We start from the raw sequence: 19051 nt of genomic DNA, 5'->3' as shown, positions 1-19051 counted from the left end.
GTCCTTTTAAGTTTGTATTTAAATTTTACTTAGCACTTACTTGCTTTCGGCAAATTAAACTCATTGATTGGGTCATTAAAGTCTGACGATGCACAGTAGATGTGTTCATCTACGTTTCATCAGTGGTTCCACGCGTATCACCGGAGAAGAGGAAGAAAGGAGGACAGGAAGAAAAGTGTGAAATTTCAATGTAGAAAATATGTCCTCTTAAGGAGTTGGCACCTTCTCGATCTCTTACAGGGTGTTCCAGGAGGAAAGGTCAATTATCAGGCATATGGCAGGGACGATCATTTGAAGCAAAAGCTTCGTATGGACATATGCCCTATTCCGAATGGTTACCAAGACAGAACAAATTTAATGTAAATTGTTATTTATTTTCTTTATTATTCAATACACCACCAGGTTTACACATGTACAACAGTTAGATTAACGTTACAACATGCACCTTACGGAGCATCAGCTGTATTTTTAACACTTTCACCTCTAAGCTTCATCGTACATGTCACATTATAGCTGTTCGAATTCTGGTATGTTCGAATATCTCACCGTCAACTTCGATATATTTGCGCACTCTTGGCCAAACACGTTGTGTTGATGTCTAAGTGCCTCTGCACGCTTCCATGATGGCGACCAAGCAATTCATCTCGCGTATTCACCTTTCGTTTGTACACCTCATACTTCATCCAACCTCATAAACAAAAATCTAATGGCGTAAGGTCTGGCGATCTCGTTGTTCTGTCCCCACCAATCCAGAGATTAGTGTAAGTGGTGTTGAGATGTTCCCTCACAAGCCTGGTAAAATGTGGAGGGGCTCCATCATGCAGGAAGTCTACATTGCAGTCCGCGTGGCCAGAGAAACCTCCTCAAGGCGTTCAACAAACGAATATTCCAAGTACTTCGAGAGCTTGGGTAGGTTCATTAAATGTACTTTTTTTGAAACTTTTCGGAGTAGGGCATAGGTTCATATGTAGTTCTTTGCTTCAGATCATCGGTCCTGCCACATCCCTGAATATTGACATTCCTCCTGGGACACCTATAGCGTGCAACACAACGCAATGTTCACAGTCATATACTTTTGAATTCTGCTATCCACTAGGCTAACATGTCAGACTAGGAGACAAAGACCATCTTAGATGAGTCCTAGGCTTCTAAGAGTCGCTTCTAACGGCTAATTTGAGGATGATTATAGGATGTCCATATAGTCGATTGCTGGGCTTGTATTTCACTTTGGACAAACATTTAAAAAATATAGCTTTCGAAACACGTTTGCTCAAATTCAATATTGCCACTCAACATAAAAAAGCGAACACATGAAAATAATGTAGTACAGCCATTAGCATGATCAAATGTGACGCTTTCTAAGAAAGTGTTATAAATGACATTATAACTGAATAATCGACTGTTAAATTTTGTTCGGTCGTGTTTGTTCCTCATGATGACTATTAATCAGTAGGACTTTTTGATGGTTAGCTTGTTGGATTTCCAACAACATATTCTCAATCTTTCCCAAATTTTTCAGTCCCAGATTTTTAATTTTTAGTGTCAAATTAATATCACTGGTATATGAAAAATAACGTTTTTTGTGCGTATTTTCAAAATTTATTGTCTAACTCATTGGATTTAATCATACGAGGATGTTGTCTGTGGTAATTAACTCAAAGTACTGACATTCATATTTATATTACAAATGTAAAAAGATACACCTTACATATAAGGTAAACTAATATACTATCTTTTGAGCACCAAAGAAATCTACCATCAAATTTTTTTGTCGTTAACTATCAGTGCTTTGATATGCAGTTATTTTCGCGTACTTTGTATGAAATTTTAGTTATATTGGAATGACACTTCCTCAATCTCAATGGATCAGTTACATCGCATGTAGCAGTCTTAGAATCTTGCTCCTCTTCGATAAATTCCTATGGGCAATCAAGAATGAACCCCAAACCCATGGATTTGTTGTCTGGCTCTTATCCGTGACTAGTCGCACTGAGTAGATTTCGCTAACTGTAACAGTTAAAACTTTTGTTTACATAAACGGATTTAAGACAACGTGTACTCAAAGTCCTGAAACGAACGTTTCTACCATTGGGGTCTAACACCTCTCTGCGCTAGCGCTAGGCTGTGGCTATGTTTCATCTCAGTTACCTATAGAATACAAGGTGATTTACAGTGGCTCGTAATTAGAGAAACTCGGGTTACGACGTATATCCAAAAGGGATTCAAAAAAAATGGTTCAAATGGCTCTGAGCACTATGGGACTTAACAGCTGAGGTCATCAGCCCCCTAGAACTTAGAACTACTTAAACCTAACGAACCTAAGGACATCACACACATCTATGCCCGAGGCAGGATTCGAACCTGTGACCGTAGCGGTCACGCGGTTCCAGCCTGAAGCGCCTAGAACCGCACGGCCACACCGGCTGGCTCAAGAGGGATTCATCCCACGTAGAAGAAGACTATGAACGCCTGGGCTACTCCACTACTGTACTATGAAAGCAAAAAACAGTGTGTCAAATTTAACTGATTTCACCTTGAAAGAAGTCATTTCTCGGTTGCAAAATACAAGGCAACGACTTCACTATATCACTAAGTTAAGGTTTGTTCTTTAAGAAACATTACTACCGAAGTTTGTAATCGACTCTCTTTAGATCTACATCAATACTCCGCAAGCCACTTGACGGTATGTGGCGGTACGTACTTCTGGTAGCAGTAATCTGATTCTTCCTTACCTGCTCCTTTTTACGAATGGCGCTTCGGAAGGGTGATTGTCGGTAAACCTCTGTACAAGCTCTAATTTCTCGATTTTTCTCGTTATAATCATGTCGCGAGACATATCTAGGAGAATGTAATGTTTGTCCTGCTCTTTCTCTCGGAATTTCCACAGAAAACTACTCTGTGACGCACATCCTCTCTTCTAGCGTTCACCACTGGAGTTAGTTGAGCATGTCTGTGACGCCCTCGCACCGGCCGAACGATTGTATGATTAAAGGCACTGTTCTTCGTTGTATCTTTGTGATGCTTTCATCTGTTTACTGGCATAGCCGTATATACGAGTGAGGAAAAATTTTTGTTTCGTAAACAACTCATATTACTTTTCGACATAGTCTCCTTCGAGGGATATTTACTTGGTCCAGTTATCCTCCACCAGAAAAATAGGTTCTCTCAAACTCTCGGAAATACCCGACTGCAAATGTCACGTCCTCATTTAATGAAAATTTCTTTCCAGGAAGCCAAAGTTGCTCTTTCGCCACTGTTATCGTTGATGTATGGGACAGTGCATTGTCGTGGGGAAAGAACACTTTTTTGTGTGCCAACCTTGGTCTTTTTTCAGCCAACACAAGTTTCAGACGGACCAACAATGAAGCATAATAGGGTCTAGTTATGGTTCTCCCTTTTTCTAAATAATCTATGAGAATTATTCCTTGGGAACACCCCCCCCCCCCCCTCCTTCCCCCCCCCCCCCCAAAAAAAAAGAAAAACAGTGGCCATCACCTTACCAGGTGAAAAAATGGTCTTTGCCATCTTTGGTGCACTTTCACCAACAATTGTCTAGTGTTTCGCCTCTGGTGTGTAATGATGGATCCAGGCTTCATCAGTAGCCACAAATCGGCGCAGGAACTCTTGCGGTTGCAACTAACATCTCCATACATTTTGTTGAAATGCTGTGCCGGATGCGCTTTTGGTTTACTGTGAGCAATTGCGGCATCCACCTCGCACCCAGCTTCTTCATAGCCAATTCTCCACTTAGGATATGATACGCTCGCTCAGCTGAGATGCCTACACTATCAGCAAGGTCACGAATTTACGGTTTCCTTTGTGGTGACCTCAAATGGACGGCCGAAGCGCGCTTCGACTTCGGTGCTTGTTCAAAATGGTTCAAATGGCTCTGAGCACTATAGGACTTAACATCTGAGGTCATCAGTCCCCTAGAACTTAGAACTAATTAAACCTAACTAACCTAAGGACATCACACACATCCATGCCCGAGGCAGGATTCGAACCTGCGATCGTAGTGGTCGCGAGTTTCCAGATTGAAGCGCCTAGAACCTCTCGGCCACTCCGGCCGGCTGGTGCTTGTCAGACCACGTTTAAATCCATTAATGCAAAAGTAAACGGTATTTATTGAAGGTACAGAGTCCGCGTGAGCGTCATCCAGTTCTGTTTTGACTTGTGCGGCAGTCCAGTCTTCAAATGAAAATGTTTAGTAACAGAAGAAACTCGGTTTTCTCCATTTCCACTCGCAGTCGACATCCTGACCTATTCAGACCGCTGTCAACAATGAACCATACACTGTACATTGCTGAAATTCTTTATATGATCCTCGGAATAATCAAGCTCACCAAACATGAAGGCGCAACCGTTCGTGAAAATTTACCAGACTTGCCAAACCACCCTCGTACATGAGAAAATTTTTTCGAAAGCATTGTAGGGTTACCTCCTCGCCGTAACCCACGGTCCGTTATGTTTTTAAGGGATCTATGTAATGTTATAAAATTCCATTCTTACAATACACAAATAGGCATCGTAATGGTGAAGTCTTCAGAAGAAAACCAATGACTTAACCCTTTCCTCCAGGACTGATCCAAACCTCCACATGTCGGCGTAGTTACAACCCTTACGCTCGCGCAGTCTTTTATCGTGCACAGGGAGATAAGTATTTTGAAGACAAAGGTCTGTACATTCAGCAAGCCATTCAGTTACGACTTCTGATATCACCTGTTCACATATCCAGAGTGGTAAGTTCCGTATTTAGCTTTAACAATATAGCCGTAAACTCAGTCTTTCGGTTCTTCGGACTAGTAGTTTTTCTCTGTTAGGTAAGATGCTTGTCTGAACCAAGCTAACAAGAAAAACTAGTTTTGCAGGCGACAGTAATGTAGTCAAGAAGTGCTCAGCAGTATCATAATTATTCGTTAAAAGAGTAATTTTGAACTGAAAATACTCCAAGAAAGGAAAGACGGTTTCTCACAGAGGAAAGCTAATACCCTCGCTTAATAACATATATGCAGACTAGCCCTAATGTAGCATGCGGTAGCTGTTTCTCTGGTAACGTGTAATTTCATTCGATCATCAACACGATATTGTTGCCGTTGTGCAGGAATTTGAGTGAGCAAGAATGAACTAAACAAACGAGAAAAACTATTGTTGAGGCGACAATAATGCAGTCAAGAAGTGCTAAGCAGTATCATAATTATTCGTTAAAAGAGTAATTTTGAACTGAAAATACTCCCAGAAAGGAAAGACGGTTTCTCGTCTGAAAATTAGAAGCCGTAACAGCAGAAACTAGAAAAGCAACCTCGGATATCGCGAGACTATTTGGTTCTTGCGGAAATATGTTGCTAACAGACGTTTCGGGACACACTTCGTCCTACTAAATCGTGCACTTGCTCTTTGTATTTTTCTTACCTTAACCTCTCGAAAGCTAAACATTATGCGTTACCGAGACTAGTTTTTAACCAGGTGGCAGGCATCCTTTCTTCTTTATGTTTCTACGACATTAAAAAAGAAATAAAAAAAAGAAAAGAAATTAGAGGAGATGGAGAGAGTGAAATGGTGGGATAAGGGTGTTCAGCAGCGTTTGAGATAAATAATTAGAGCGCACCGGTGTACATTCTTTTAAATAACGCTGGTCGGTGTCCGAGTAATATTTATTAAATGCTTTTAAGAAGCAGTCACTGACGACTATGTTTTTTCACTGTGTCATATGAAAACTTGAAGAAGAATACGTTAACATAGTCGACTGTCTTGGTCGTACGAACGTTTGTAGTAGTTGCAGTAAATACCAATAGATTTGGTATCCTGTATTATGTTGTCAGTGAGACAACACTGCCCTGTAACGAAATTACTGTTTGTTAACAAGATGAGGTCGTTAAGCAGATCTCGTAGCGCACCAATTAGCATCCGACACTGATTAAGCGATGCTTCTGCAGCAATTTTCGGACGAACTCTTGCCTCATATGGTGCAGTGATGCCAACACTCGAGCGCGGAGGTGGATACAATTTCACTAAAGCAGCACATTTGAGGGACGATGGTGAATAAATATTCATTAAAAGTAAACCAAAATTAGTTTGGAGTCCACATTCATTGTTTGTATCAATTACTCCACCTTGGCGTATTCACTGTCAAACAAGTTTACAAGGCTGCGTATTATGTTGGCTATTGTTTATAAACAGGATCGGTTTGCTCTATATAAATGCGAGGCCACGCGCCTCTCACATGTGAGAGTATGTTGCGCGAAGCGGTGAGATGATTGTTGTGGGTGATGGAAGACCATGAAAGATTTTATGAGGGATGTAACCGTGAAGGACCCTTACGATGTATATTTCTGTGTGAATTCCATCATGTGGCAGGACCTAAAATAGCGTGCCAAGTAAGTAATGGTGCAAATTTGACAGAAGGCAAAAATGTTAAAATCAATGTTATATAGTGTAGAAACATGCCCTCTGATGATGTCACCCCCAACAGTTGTCATGAAGTGATCTTGTCAAATCATATTGGTTTTTATATATCTTGCTTTTTTTTGCTGGGCGTTAAACTCCCACTGAATTTTGAATGAGTGGGGGAACCCATTTTTCAGAATGACAGCCTCACATGTTTTGTCAGTCCGTTCAAAATGATGTAAACAGCTCTGTGAAAAGTGTGGGTTAATGCTAAATTGTTTATTTTACTTACTGAAACAGCTGAGGTGCCAGAAGTAAAACTCATGGCTTCGGAGAAGAAATTATGAATGTTGACAATGGAGAGGAAGCTTTTTACTTGCCATAGTGAGTTTCATTTAGATACTTTTCAAATTGAGCTATAGGAGATTAATCTCTCTGTGGAATACCTGGAAGTTTCTTATGTAGTAGTTTAAGACTAGTCTTTTCATCTCCTTTGCAATGAGTAGGCTACCACAAAAAGATATTGTAATTCTTCTTTAAATTTCCATTAACTAAAAATACCAGATGAAAGGAATTGTTTTAACATTTATGGTACTGAGGAAAACACATACACATGTGTTACACACACTTGCATTTCATTTTATTAAATCAAAACTAAGGGTTCATCCCAGTATAGGCCATTTTGTATGTGAAGCAGTTCACCATAGACTGTATACAATTATTTTTCACTCTGTTCTTTCTCGTAGATGCAGTTATCCTGCAGTATTCTGAGCTATCGGACAAAATTAGTGGCCGATTCAGCCCTATGAAAAATGTGTGTGTCAAAAAGTCATTAGTACCTAATTACAAAAAAGAGTTGCCCTGGTCTGAGTATTATCTTACATATAATTTACATTGGCCACAAAAATTTCAAAATTTATTTTATTTATCAGTACAGTAACATCCTATTCAGTTTTGTTGTGTAAATATCCATTGTTGTTTGTGTGCAGTTAAGGAAACTGCAACATTTGTATCTTACCTCTAAAAATATAATACATGGACAGAAGAAAATGTTCATCTGAACCTACCGATACCAGGTGTTGACTACATCCCATAGCATAATGACAACGTATGCGAAACCTTCTTTTGAAAGTTTTCCAGGAACTGTGCTGAAAAGCATTGTACGCTGCTGTCAAATAATGTAAAAATTAATTTTTGCCTGTCTCTTTACATATACTTGTATCATCAGCAAACCACTGTGAAATGCAAGGTATAAGGTACAAACACTTCTCATTATACTACTTATCAGTGTTTTTCCCCATTCCAGTCACATATGGAACATAGGATAAATGATTGCTTAAATGCCTTTGTGTGCTCTATAATTAGTCAAACTTGTCTTCATGGCAATTGCTGAAGCAATACATAGAGGAATTTAGTATATTCCTAGATTCCTCATGTAAAACTGGTTCTTTAAATTCTATAAGTAAGCTTTTGTGAGATAGTTGGCATACATCTTCAACCATCTCTCAGTTCTGGTGTTTCATTTCTGTGGGTCAAACAAACCTGTGGCTGTTCATGGTTCAATTCTTTGTGTATGCCTAACATCAATATTCCTTGTTAGTGTTATTTGGCATGAGTGTCTCACACTTGAGCAAAATTCTGGTATGGGTTGTATGAGTGTTTGTAATAAATTTCAGTAGCACCAAAGTGAGCCACCTAATAATTCTATTTCATATCCACAGAAACTGTTACATCCAGGTATTGAGAGGAATTGACAGATTCCAATTATGACTCATTGATATTGAGCCTTAGGATACGGTACTACATTTTGTGAAATTCAAAACTGTACATTTCTGTACATATAAAGTAAGCTGCTAATGCTTTGCAGTTCTTTGATATCCTATAAAGATTTGGCTGGAATGTGTGCAGCTTTTTTCAGGCAGAACTTCATTAGTTACAATTGCATCTTCTGGAAAAAGTGTGAGTTACTGTATATTGTTTGCCAAATCATTAATAAAGAACATGAACAATCAAGGTACCATTACTCTTATTAAAATTTATTATTACCATTTATTACCAATTCTGTGTCATTGACCAGCAATGGCTGGATAGACTGTGCCAAAAATTACAAAACTGGTATTTTACAATACAAAGAGTACATTACAACAAAATGTGAATAGTTTAAGCATTTTACTATAGATACATTTGATTTACCACTGACATTTTAGTTCTGACAGATTTACAAGTTTTGGTGAAAGTCCAGTAAATCCATTCACTTCCCTCACAGTCAAAAGTTTCCTGGATGGAGTGTAGCGAATATAGTTTTATGTGTCGTGAAAAAAGTTTTTTAACCTCTTCAGTGGTGGGACGTGCACCTCTTGAGAATTCTCATGGCTGGTGTCAGAAAGTTGTTTTGGATAGTTGTCAGGTTCCTATGTTTATGGTCTGTTTGTTGTGGGTAATGTGATTGTGTATTTCGTGCCTCTTTCCAAAGGAATCTAGATTTTGCTTCAGATGAGGGAAGCTCAAAAATATATATGGCTGCAAACAGTCATTGGTCAACAGTGTTCCCGTCTCGTACTTGTTATAATAATTCTTACTGCCTTCTTTTGCAGTAATAATATGTCCTTGCAGCACAATGAATGACCCAAGAGCTGGAGTCCATTGGTAATATGGCTATGGAATTGTGCATGATATACAGTTAACAGACATTGGTCTGGTTCTTAATTACACTTTTATCTCCCAGGAGGTATACTGTGTGTGACAGTTTCTTACATACATGCTCAGTGTGTCCATTCCATGTGAGTTTGTAGTCTGTTACAAAACCCAGTCATCTGTCAGTTCCTACGTTTTCCGGATATATATTTTTGCTGAAGTTGGATGTCATATGGTGAGTTTTGTCTGCATTTATTTTCATCTTATTTGTGGTGAACCATACCTTGGTCTTTTTGAATAGCATACCTGATTTCAGGACTGCTAGAGTTTGATTTTCCTTTGCAGTAAGGCTAGTATCATCTGCAAACACCTTGGCTTAGGTAATTTACAAAAATGAGAAAGGGGAGAGGGATTGTGATGGAAACTTGTGCATACTATATACCAACTTCTGTTCTTGTTATGTTGCTCCTTGAACGGAACAGTCTGCCACCTCTTTTCTATTTATCACTGAAGGGTAGCTAGAACAGCACCTCCCATACCATAGAATTGTAATTTTTTGAGTAGGATTATATGGGAAATCCAGCAAATGCTTTGGTCAAATCACATAGTGTAAATGCCCATGACTCTCTTTCTTCAATTTGCCAACATTATGTTTCTTAATAAGTCAAATTTAGCAGTATTTGTGGACTTTCCCTTTTGAAAACCATGTTGTGCATCGTGGAAGACATTTCCCTCAAAGTAATCTCAACATCAGATGTTTCATGATAGTTTCAGTCACTGTAGCTTAGATTGGAATGATTGAAATTGGCGTATAGTTTGATACTTGTTCTGGGTCTCCATTTTTTGCAAATTGGAACTGTTCATACTGACTTCAAGAAGTCTGAGAAGGCTCCTGCAGGTAAGCAGTTGCTTATTGCTGTAGTTAATGACCGAGGTATTTCAGTGATAATTTTCTTCATGATGGTACACGACATCCCATAAATGTCTACACTGTCTTAAGGTTTATAGGCTTTCACTAGTTTCACTATGTCATTTGGTTGTACTTTCTTCCAACTTTCCCATTTTGCAGTGGGTTATAGTTTTTTAGGAAACAACAGGATCCATGTCCAAGTCTGGGATTTCAGCTACAGTGTTTTCAATAAGTTTAATAAAGTAATAATTAAAATTATCAGAGGTAAAGTATTTGAGAAGGTGGTAGACTTTTTCCTGTGATTGTGTCATTGTTTTTCTTCTTGGCTCCCTCCACTTCTTTTCTGTTCTTGGCCTGTAAATAATTACAGTGAAGCATGTGTTTAGTTTCAATGTCTGTAGCTGCCTTGGAATGGTCATTGAAGATTGACGTAATGCTTTTCATATTGGCTACTTCAGGTGTGTACTGTGTCTTTTCTTAGACTATTTTTTGTTTTTCTTGTGATTTCCCCATATGACTTCGTAGGTATCGGTGGGAACATTTAATCAAATTTTGTTTTCATTGTTTGGGGAGGGCAGCTTAAGGCTTTACTAGGCACTGTTTTGTAATTTCCTGATCCCAGGCAATATTAGAGAGCGCAACTCTGAATGCTTTTAGATTCCCTTCTCCCCCCCCCCTCCCCACCCCCCCACCCCCTTTGGTACAGTTCTTCTGTGAAACACACAGTTTGATTGTCTTGTATTTACTTGATGAATTTTCATAGTCTGCATGTGTAGCTCCATAACTAGTGTATTGTGGTCTGCAAGCAGCAGATTAGCTACATCTATTTTGTAATCTCAGCTGTGTAAGTTTGTGGTAATGGTATTGAGATAGGAGTCACCTTGTGTCAGAAGTCTATTTGCTACAGAGAGACCATAACTATCAAATTTGAGGAAACACTCTCTTTTGCACTGCTATCACCTATGTGTCCATTAAAATCACCACACAATGGAACTGTTGACTTAAGATATGACAGGTGATGTAAACAACTTTCTATTTGTGTAATAAAGTTTTCAAAATTTCCATTTGGTGAATAGTTCACAGAAACAATAATCATATTGATATCCATTAGGTCAACCAGCCAGTTTTAGATCAAAATTTGAACAGAAGTTCCATAAGTTTCCTTGCACTGAGATTTATGTTGACATATACAGACACACCTCCATTTGAGGTAGTTTCTTGGTACAGTGGACTCAGCATCTCAAAGTATTCAATACATATGTAGTAACTGCCCTCTTCTTTTGTTAGCCAGTGCTCACATATACATAGCACATCCTGGCTTCACATAATCTACAGATATTGATAATACAGGGCTATTACAAATGATTGAAGCGATTTCATAAATTCACTGTAGCTCCATTCATTGACATATGGTCACGACACACTACAGATACGTAGAAAAACTCATAAAGTTTTGTTCGGCTGAAGCCGCTCTTCAGGTTTCTGCCGCCAGAGCGCTCGAGAGCGCAGTGAGACAAAATGGCGACAGGAGCCGAGAAAGCGTATGTCGTGCTTGAAATGCACTCACATCAGTCAGTCATAACAGTGCAACGACACTTCAGGACGAAGTTCAACAAAGATCCACCAACTGCTAACTCCATTCGGCGATGGTATGCACAGTTTAAAGCTTCTGGATGCCTCTGTAAGGGGAAATCAATGGGTCGGCCTGCAGTGAGCGAAGAAACGGTTGAACGCTTGCAGGCAAGTTTGACGCGTAGCCCGTGGAAGTCGACGAATAAAGCAAGCAGGGAGCTAAACGTACCACAGCCGATGGTTTGGAAAATCTTACGGAAAAGGCTAAAGCAGAAGCCTTACCGTTTACAGTTGCTACAAGCCCTGACACCCGATGACAAAGTCAAACGCTTTGAAGTTTTGGCGCGGTTGCAACAGCTCGTGGAAGAGGATGCGTTCAGTGCGAAACTTGTTTTCAGTGATGAAGCAACATTTTTTCTTAATGGTGAAGTGAACAGACACAATGTGCGACTCTGGGAAGTAGAGAATCCTCACGCATTCGTGCAGCAAATTCGCAATTCACCAAAAGTTAACGTGTTTTGTGCAATCTCAAGGTTTAAAGTTTACGGCCCCTTTTTCTTCTGAGAAAAAAACGTTACGGGACACGCGTATCTGGACATGCTGGAAAATTGACTCATGCCACAATTGGAGACCAACAGCGACGACTTCATCTTTCAACAGGATGGTGCTCCACCGCACTTCCATCATGATGTTCGGCATTTCTTAAACAGGAGATTGGAAAACCGATGGATCGGTCGTGGTGGAGATCATGATCAGCAATTCATGTCATGGCCTCCACCCTCTCGCGACTTAACTCATGTGGTTTCTTTCTGTGGGGTTATGTGAAAGATTCAGTGTTTAAACCTCCTCTACCAAGAAACGTGCCAGAACTGCGAGCTCGCATCAACGATGCTTTCGAACTCATTGATGGGGACTTGCTGCACCGAGTGTGGGAGGAACTTGATTATCGGCTTAATGTCTGCCGAATTACTAAAGGGGCACATATCGAACATTTGTGAATGCCTAAAAAAACTTTTTGAATTTTTGTATGTGTGTGCAAAGCATTGTGAAAATATCTCAAATAATAAAGTTATTGTAGAGCTGTGAAATCACTTCAATCATTTGTAATAACCCTGTATTTCACATTTGATTTGTGGGCACTGTACCTTAACACTGCCTTTGACTATGGGTTTTACTGTTTTGTGTTTGTAATGGTAGAGTCTACCATACTCCTGCACAGAATATCATGCAGAATAGAAAATGCTATAGTACAACAGTTTTGGGGCTGTGTAGACCTATTCATTACTGTGTCCTTTAGTTCAAAGTTCCTTGGACCACCCCTGAAGGTCCAGCCCCACAATAAATGATTTACCTGACCATAATAGTCATATGGTAGTGACAAAGCCTCTCCGTCAGTCAGATTTAATTAAGAAAGAAAAAATAAAATTTCACAGTATCACAGATGCTACCTTGTCCACACTGTTCAGACAGTATTTACTGGATGAAAAATGAGACACACAGTAGGTGATAAAATTAATTATTTCCTGAATGTATTCATACAGTACTATGAACTCAGTTTTCATTTACAATGAGTCAGGGATTGTTATATTGTAAGTTGAGAGAGTGGGTGGCTAACATCTGGGATCAAATTATCCTCTGCAAGATGGAAAGCAGAGGATTAGCTCCAATCAAGACATCCTCAAGAACAAAGCAAAGATAATTTTGATCATAATAAGGCATGAAGTGAATGAACTCTGTAAAGCAAATGATACTGGTGTCTTTGATGATGATATTAGCAAGACTGATGACATTAAGTTCAAATAATTCTCCACTGAATTCAGTGAATTCTTCCCAACAGTAGCTGAGATAAATTGTCGAAAGCAGATTAAACTTACGTAGTCAGCAATGCATACACCAACACCAGACACTGTTGAAGAGATGATAAAAATCATTAGATTGCTGAAAAGCTGTAACTTCCCTAATTGTAATGGTATTTCAGCTGAAATACTGAAAATCTTGTTTTGACCTGTTAACACCCTTTTCGAGTTGCTTTTGAAAGCAGCTACTGAGTGAATATGTATTTCCTGAAAGACTGAAGTATGCAGTAGTAACACCCATTTATAACAGTGGAGATTAGAACATGACTTTTTTAGAGCCGTCTACCTCTTTCCTATATTCTCCGAAAGTTTTGAGACAGTAGCTTATGTCAAAATATTGAGAGAATAACCTTTTAACAAAAGCACAGTTTGTCTTGTGTAAAGGCTTCTTTACTGAGGAAGTAGTAGATGACCTCATGAGCTCAGTTCTGGTAAAATTAAGCAATAAGAATTACACTGTTAACATTTTGTGTGATCTTGCTATGGCCATTGATTGTGTAGATCATATTCTAGCTGTGAAACAACATCATGGTGTTAAGTCATTCCCCTTGCACAGATGGAGGTGTATCTTTACAGTAGAAAACAGTGGGCCACAGTAACAACTGATACGAAAGGAATGCAGATTTACTGTATGGTTAATATTCCAGAGTATGGGTAAAATATTCCAGAGGTAAGCTAATCCCTCATTTGGAACTAGGGGGAGGGGGGTGGGATACTCAGGAGGATGTCATTATTAGAGGAGAAACAAAACTGGCATTTTACAGATAATAGCATCAGATGTTAGATCCCTTAATCGGACAGGTAGGTTAGAAAATTTAAAAAGGGAAATGGGTAGGTTAAAGTTAAATATGGTGAGAATGAGCGAAGTTCGGTTGCAGGAGGAACATGACTTCAGGTCAGCTGAATACAGGGTTATAAATATAAAATCAAATAGGGTAATGCAGGTGTAGATTAAATAATGAATAAAAAAATAGAAATGACAATAAGCTACTATGAACAGCTTAGTGAACACATTATTGTAGCCAAGACAGACATGAAGCCCAAGCCTACGACAGTAGTAAAAATTTATATTTCAACTAGCTCCACAGATGGAAAAAGTTGAAGAAATGTATGATGAGATAAAAGAAATTATTCAAATAGTTAAGGGAGACGAAAATTTAATAGTCGTGTTGAACTGGAATTCAATAGTAGGAAAAGGAAGAGAAGGAAAAGTGGTAGGTGAATATGGATTGGGGTAAGGAATGAAAGAGGCAGATTCCTGATAGAATTTTGCACAGAGCATTATTTAATCATTGCTAACACTTGGTTTAAGAATCACAAAAGAACACTGTATATGTGGAAGAGACCTGGAGACATCGGAAGGTTTCAGATTGATTACATAATCGCAAGACAGAGATTCAGGAACCAGGTTTTAAATCGTAAGACATATCCTGGGGCAGATGTGGACCCTGACCACAATTTATTGCTTATGAACTGCAGGTGAAAACTGAAGAAACTACAGGAAGGTAGGAATTTAAGGAGATGAGACATGTATAAACTAAAAGAACAACAGGTTGTAGAGAGTTTTAGAGGTAGCATTAGGGAACAATTGACAAGAACAGGGGAAGGGAGTACATTATAAAAAAATGGGTAGGATGAGTAACACACAAGATACTGAATTTAATCAATGAAAGGAGACAATATAAAAATACAGTAAATGAAGCAGGTGAAAACGAATACAAACATCTCAAAAATGAGACTGACAGGAAGTGCAAAACGGCTAAGCGCAAATGGCTAGAGGACAAATAAAAGGATGTAGAAGCATATATCACTAGGGGTAAGACAGATGCTTCCTACAGGAAAATTAAAGAGACCTTTGGAGAAAAGAGAGCTGTATGAATATCAAGAGCTCAGATAGTAAACCAGTCCTAAGCCAAGAAGGGAAAGCCGAAATGTGGAAGGAGTATATAGTGTGTCGATACAAGGGTGATGTTCTTGAGGGCAATATTGTGAAAATGGAAGGGGACATAGATGAAGATGAAATGGGAGATATGATACTGCATGAAAAATGTGACAGAATACTGACAGATCTAAGTAGAAACAAGGAGGAAGAGGAGATTAGTGTTTAATGTCCCGTCGACAACGAGGTCATTAGAGACAGAGCGCAAGCTCGGGTTAGGGAAGGATGGGGAAGGAAATCAGCCGTGCCCTTTCAAAGGAACCATCCTGGCATTTGCCTGAAGCGATTTAGGGAAATCACGGAAAACCTAAATCAGGATGGCCGGAGACGGGATTGAACCGTCGTCCTCCCGAATGCAAGTCCAGTGTGCTAACCACTGCGCCACCTCGCTCGGTTAGAAACAAGGCCCTGGGAGTAGACAGCATACCATTAGAACAATTGATAGCCTTGGGAGAGCCAGCTGTGACCAAACTCTTCCATGTGGTGAGAAAGATGTATGAGACGGGTGAAATGCCCTCCTCTCAGACTTCAAGAAGAATATAATAATTCCAAATCCAAAGAAAGCGAGTGCTGACAGGTGTTGAAGTTACCAAACTATCAGTTTAATAAGTCACAGTTGCAAAATAGTAACACAAATTCCTTAGAAGCTAGGTTAAGGAAAGACAAACCTACATTTCCAGCATTTGTAGACTCGAAGAAAGCTTTTGACACTGTTGACTGGAATAGTCTCTTTTAAATTCTGAAGGTGGGTGGGATAAAATACAGGGAGCAAAAGGCTATTTACAATTTGTACAGAAACCTGAAGGCAGTTACAAGGGTCGAGGGCCACAAAAGTGAGGTAATGGTTGAGAAGGGAGTGACAGGGTTGTAGCCTATCGCCAATATTATTCAATCTGAACATTGAACAAGCAGTAAAGGAAACCAAAGAGAAATTTGGAGTAGGAATTAAAATCCATGGAGAAGAAATAAAAACCTTGAGGTTTGCTGATGGAAGAACATGGAAGTGTTCCTGAAGAAGAGAAATTTGTTAACATTGAGTATAGATTTAAGTGCCAGGAAATCTTTTTTTGAAGTGTAGCCATGGGTTTGAAACATGGATGATAAACAGTTTAGACAAGAAGAGAATAGAAGCTAGGGAGATGTGGTGCTACAGAAGAATGCTGAAGATTAGGTGTATAGATCACGTAACTAATGGGGAGGTTGTTGTTGTGATCTTCAATCTAGAGACTGGTTTGACGCAGCTCTCCATGCTACTCTATTGTGTGCATGCTTCTTCATCTCCAAGTACCTACTGCAACTTACATCCTTCTGAATCTGTTTAGTGTATTCATCTCTTGGTCTTCCTCTATGATTTTTACCCTCCATACTGCCCTCCAGTACTTGATTGGTGATCCCTTGATTCCTCAGAATATGTCCTACTACCTGATCCCATCTATTAGTCAAGTTGTGCCACAAATTCCTCTTTCCCTCCAATTCTTTTCAGTATCTCCTCATTAGTTATGTGATCTACCCATCTAATCTTCAGCATTCTTCTGTAGCACCACATTTCAAAAGCTTCTGTTCCCTTCTTGTCTAAACTATTTATCATCCGTGTTTCACTTCCATCCTACTCAGGAGAGACTGCCTTAATGAAACACTGTCCTTGTAGGTGAGAGGATTTGTGCGATCCAATGAAATGGAGGGCTATAACGGCGGTAGTGTAACTACTGGCAGGGCCTCCCAAGCAGGACAGGTCTCCATAGAGGATCCAGACGAAGTGTGCCCCACAACATCCCATCTAGTGTTCTGTCCTGTTCTATTCTATTCTATCCTATACTATCCCATCCCATCCAATCCCATCCTACACTCTGCCTTCCTTTCCTTTTCCTCTTTGTGACTGTGTGGCAACAAGCACAGTCCCCTAATGTGGAAAGCGGAAGATCCTTGGAAACCAGGACACCGGTGATGTACACAGGCCTTTCTGTGAAGGGATGAATAGCATTCTGTAGTCGTGGTGAGACAAGCTAAGGGGTAAGGCCCTGAAATAAAACCTTGGCAGGTGTCCAGGCCATGAGGTGGCAGCCCCACCAGGGAACTCAGGGGCTGTAGGCTGAGAACCCACACCACCAAAAAACACATCACAGAAACTAAAAGGAGAAACAGCTGGATCGTAAGGAAATGACCTTTGACGTGAAAAGGAAAACCAGTATTGGTTTTTGGAATGTAAGGATGTAGAGGGAGGCAGGAAGGCTAAGACATGTTGAAAAAGAGATGGAGAACTACCGAATAGATATATTGGGACTAAGTGAAATAAGGTGGCCAGAATCTGGGGAATTCCGAACACAAAATGGTGGAGTGCTGCTGTATGCAGGTCAGACAGGTGAGGATGCGATGCATATGAATGGTGTAGGGCTCTTAATATCTAATAGCAGCAAGGAGAACTTACTGGAGTGGAAACCAGTCTCAGAACGGATAATAACCACACACTTTAAAATAAATGTGTGGTATGTCACTGAAAGTCAATGCTATGCACCTACTGAAATAGCTAAAGGTGAATTAAAAGATGCATTTTATACAGAGCTTAACGGAGTCTTTAGACAAACAAATTTTAGGGACGTAAAAATTTTAATGGGTGACTTGAACGCAAAAGTTGGTTCAGAAAATGAAGGGCTTGAATGTATTGTGGGTGTGCGTGGTGTGGGGATCAGAAATGTTAATGGTGACCTGTTGATAGATATGTGTGCTGAACATGACCTAGTCATTGGAGGCACATTGTCTCCACATTGTAACTGCCTTAAGATAATGTGGGTTTCTCCAGGCCACATTACTGAAAATCAAATAGACCACAAAGTCATAAACCGCAAGTTTCAACACTCTCTGATAGGTGTCAGAAACAGAAGAGGAGCAGATGCTGGAAGTGATCACCACCTAGTTTTGGCAGAATTTAGACTAAAGATGGTGGCAAATAGAGCCAAGCTCAATCACAGGAGCAAGAAAATAGATGTATGGCAAGGTTAAATGACCAACAGATCAAAGAAACATTTGCCCTTGAACTACATAACAGATTCCAGGTCCTCTCTGAAGAAAACTTTATGGAAGAGGGAATTGAAATAGGTTGGCAAAAAAACTATGACAGTTATTTAGATGTGAGTTTAAGGCACATCAAAGGAAGGAGTGGATCTCTGATGCTACATGGAACAAAATTAGCCACAGGTAAAATTAAAACTTGAGTTAAATCTTTGTAAGACACGAGTGCAGAAGAGTGAAATGCATAAAGAATACTTGGATGTGAACAAAAAAGTGAAAATATGTCTTCGTTGAGATAAAAGGAAATGAATAGATGAACACACAAAGTTAGCAGAAGAGGCAGCAAGACAAGGAAATATGAAAGAGCTCTACAATTCTAACCAAACAGTTGTCAATGTAGAACTTCAGACATGAAGGACCAGGAGGGGTGATGCTTACAACGCGACAGGCACAGTCACAGAGATGGGCGGAGCACTTCAAGGAACTATTAAATTGTGAAGACAACCAAGAGGAACAAGTAAGAGATGTTCCAAAGGAAGTCGAAGAAGATCAAGATATAAATCTGCAGTGCCCCACAATGGATGAAATTAGGATTGCTCTGAAAACCCTAAAGAATGCAAAGGCTCCAGACCTAGACAACATAGCACCAGATCTCTTAAAAGCTGATATTGGAAGTACTGTTAAAATGCTCCATCCATTTCTGAAGCATATTTGGCTTGAAGAGAAATCTCCAAAGGAGTGGAAAAATGG

The 19051-nt window shown here is 39.6% G+C and overlaps 1 protein-coding gene across 1 annotated transcript in view; it reads left to right on the top strand.

Moving 5' to 3' along the window:
- The first annotated feature begins 6217 nt into the window (after positions 1-6217).
- The window catches only part of LOC124614001 (GATOR complex protein NPRL2-like), a 103614-nt gene continuing 90780 nt past the window's right edge, over positions 6218-19051 (top strand). Inside the window, exon 1 of the mRNA XM_047142811.1 lies at positions 6218-6374. Coding sequence (XP_046998767.1) covers positions 6267-6374 — 108 coding nt within the window. The 5' untranslated portion in view covers positions 6218-6266. The remainder of the gene's footprint in view (positions 6375-19051) is intronic.

The sequence above is a fragment of the Schistocerca americana genome, chromosome 1 (genome assembly GCF_021461395.2).
Source record: "Schistocerca americana isolate TAMUIC-IGC-003095 chromosome 1, iqSchAmer2.1, whole genome shotgun sequence".
Classification (NCBI taxonomy): Eukaryota; Metazoa; Arthropoda; class Insecta; order Orthoptera; family Acrididae; genus Schistocerca; species Schistocerca americana.
Note: the sequence above shows the minus strand (reverse complement) of the source record. Positions and strands in the feature narration are given on the sequence as shown.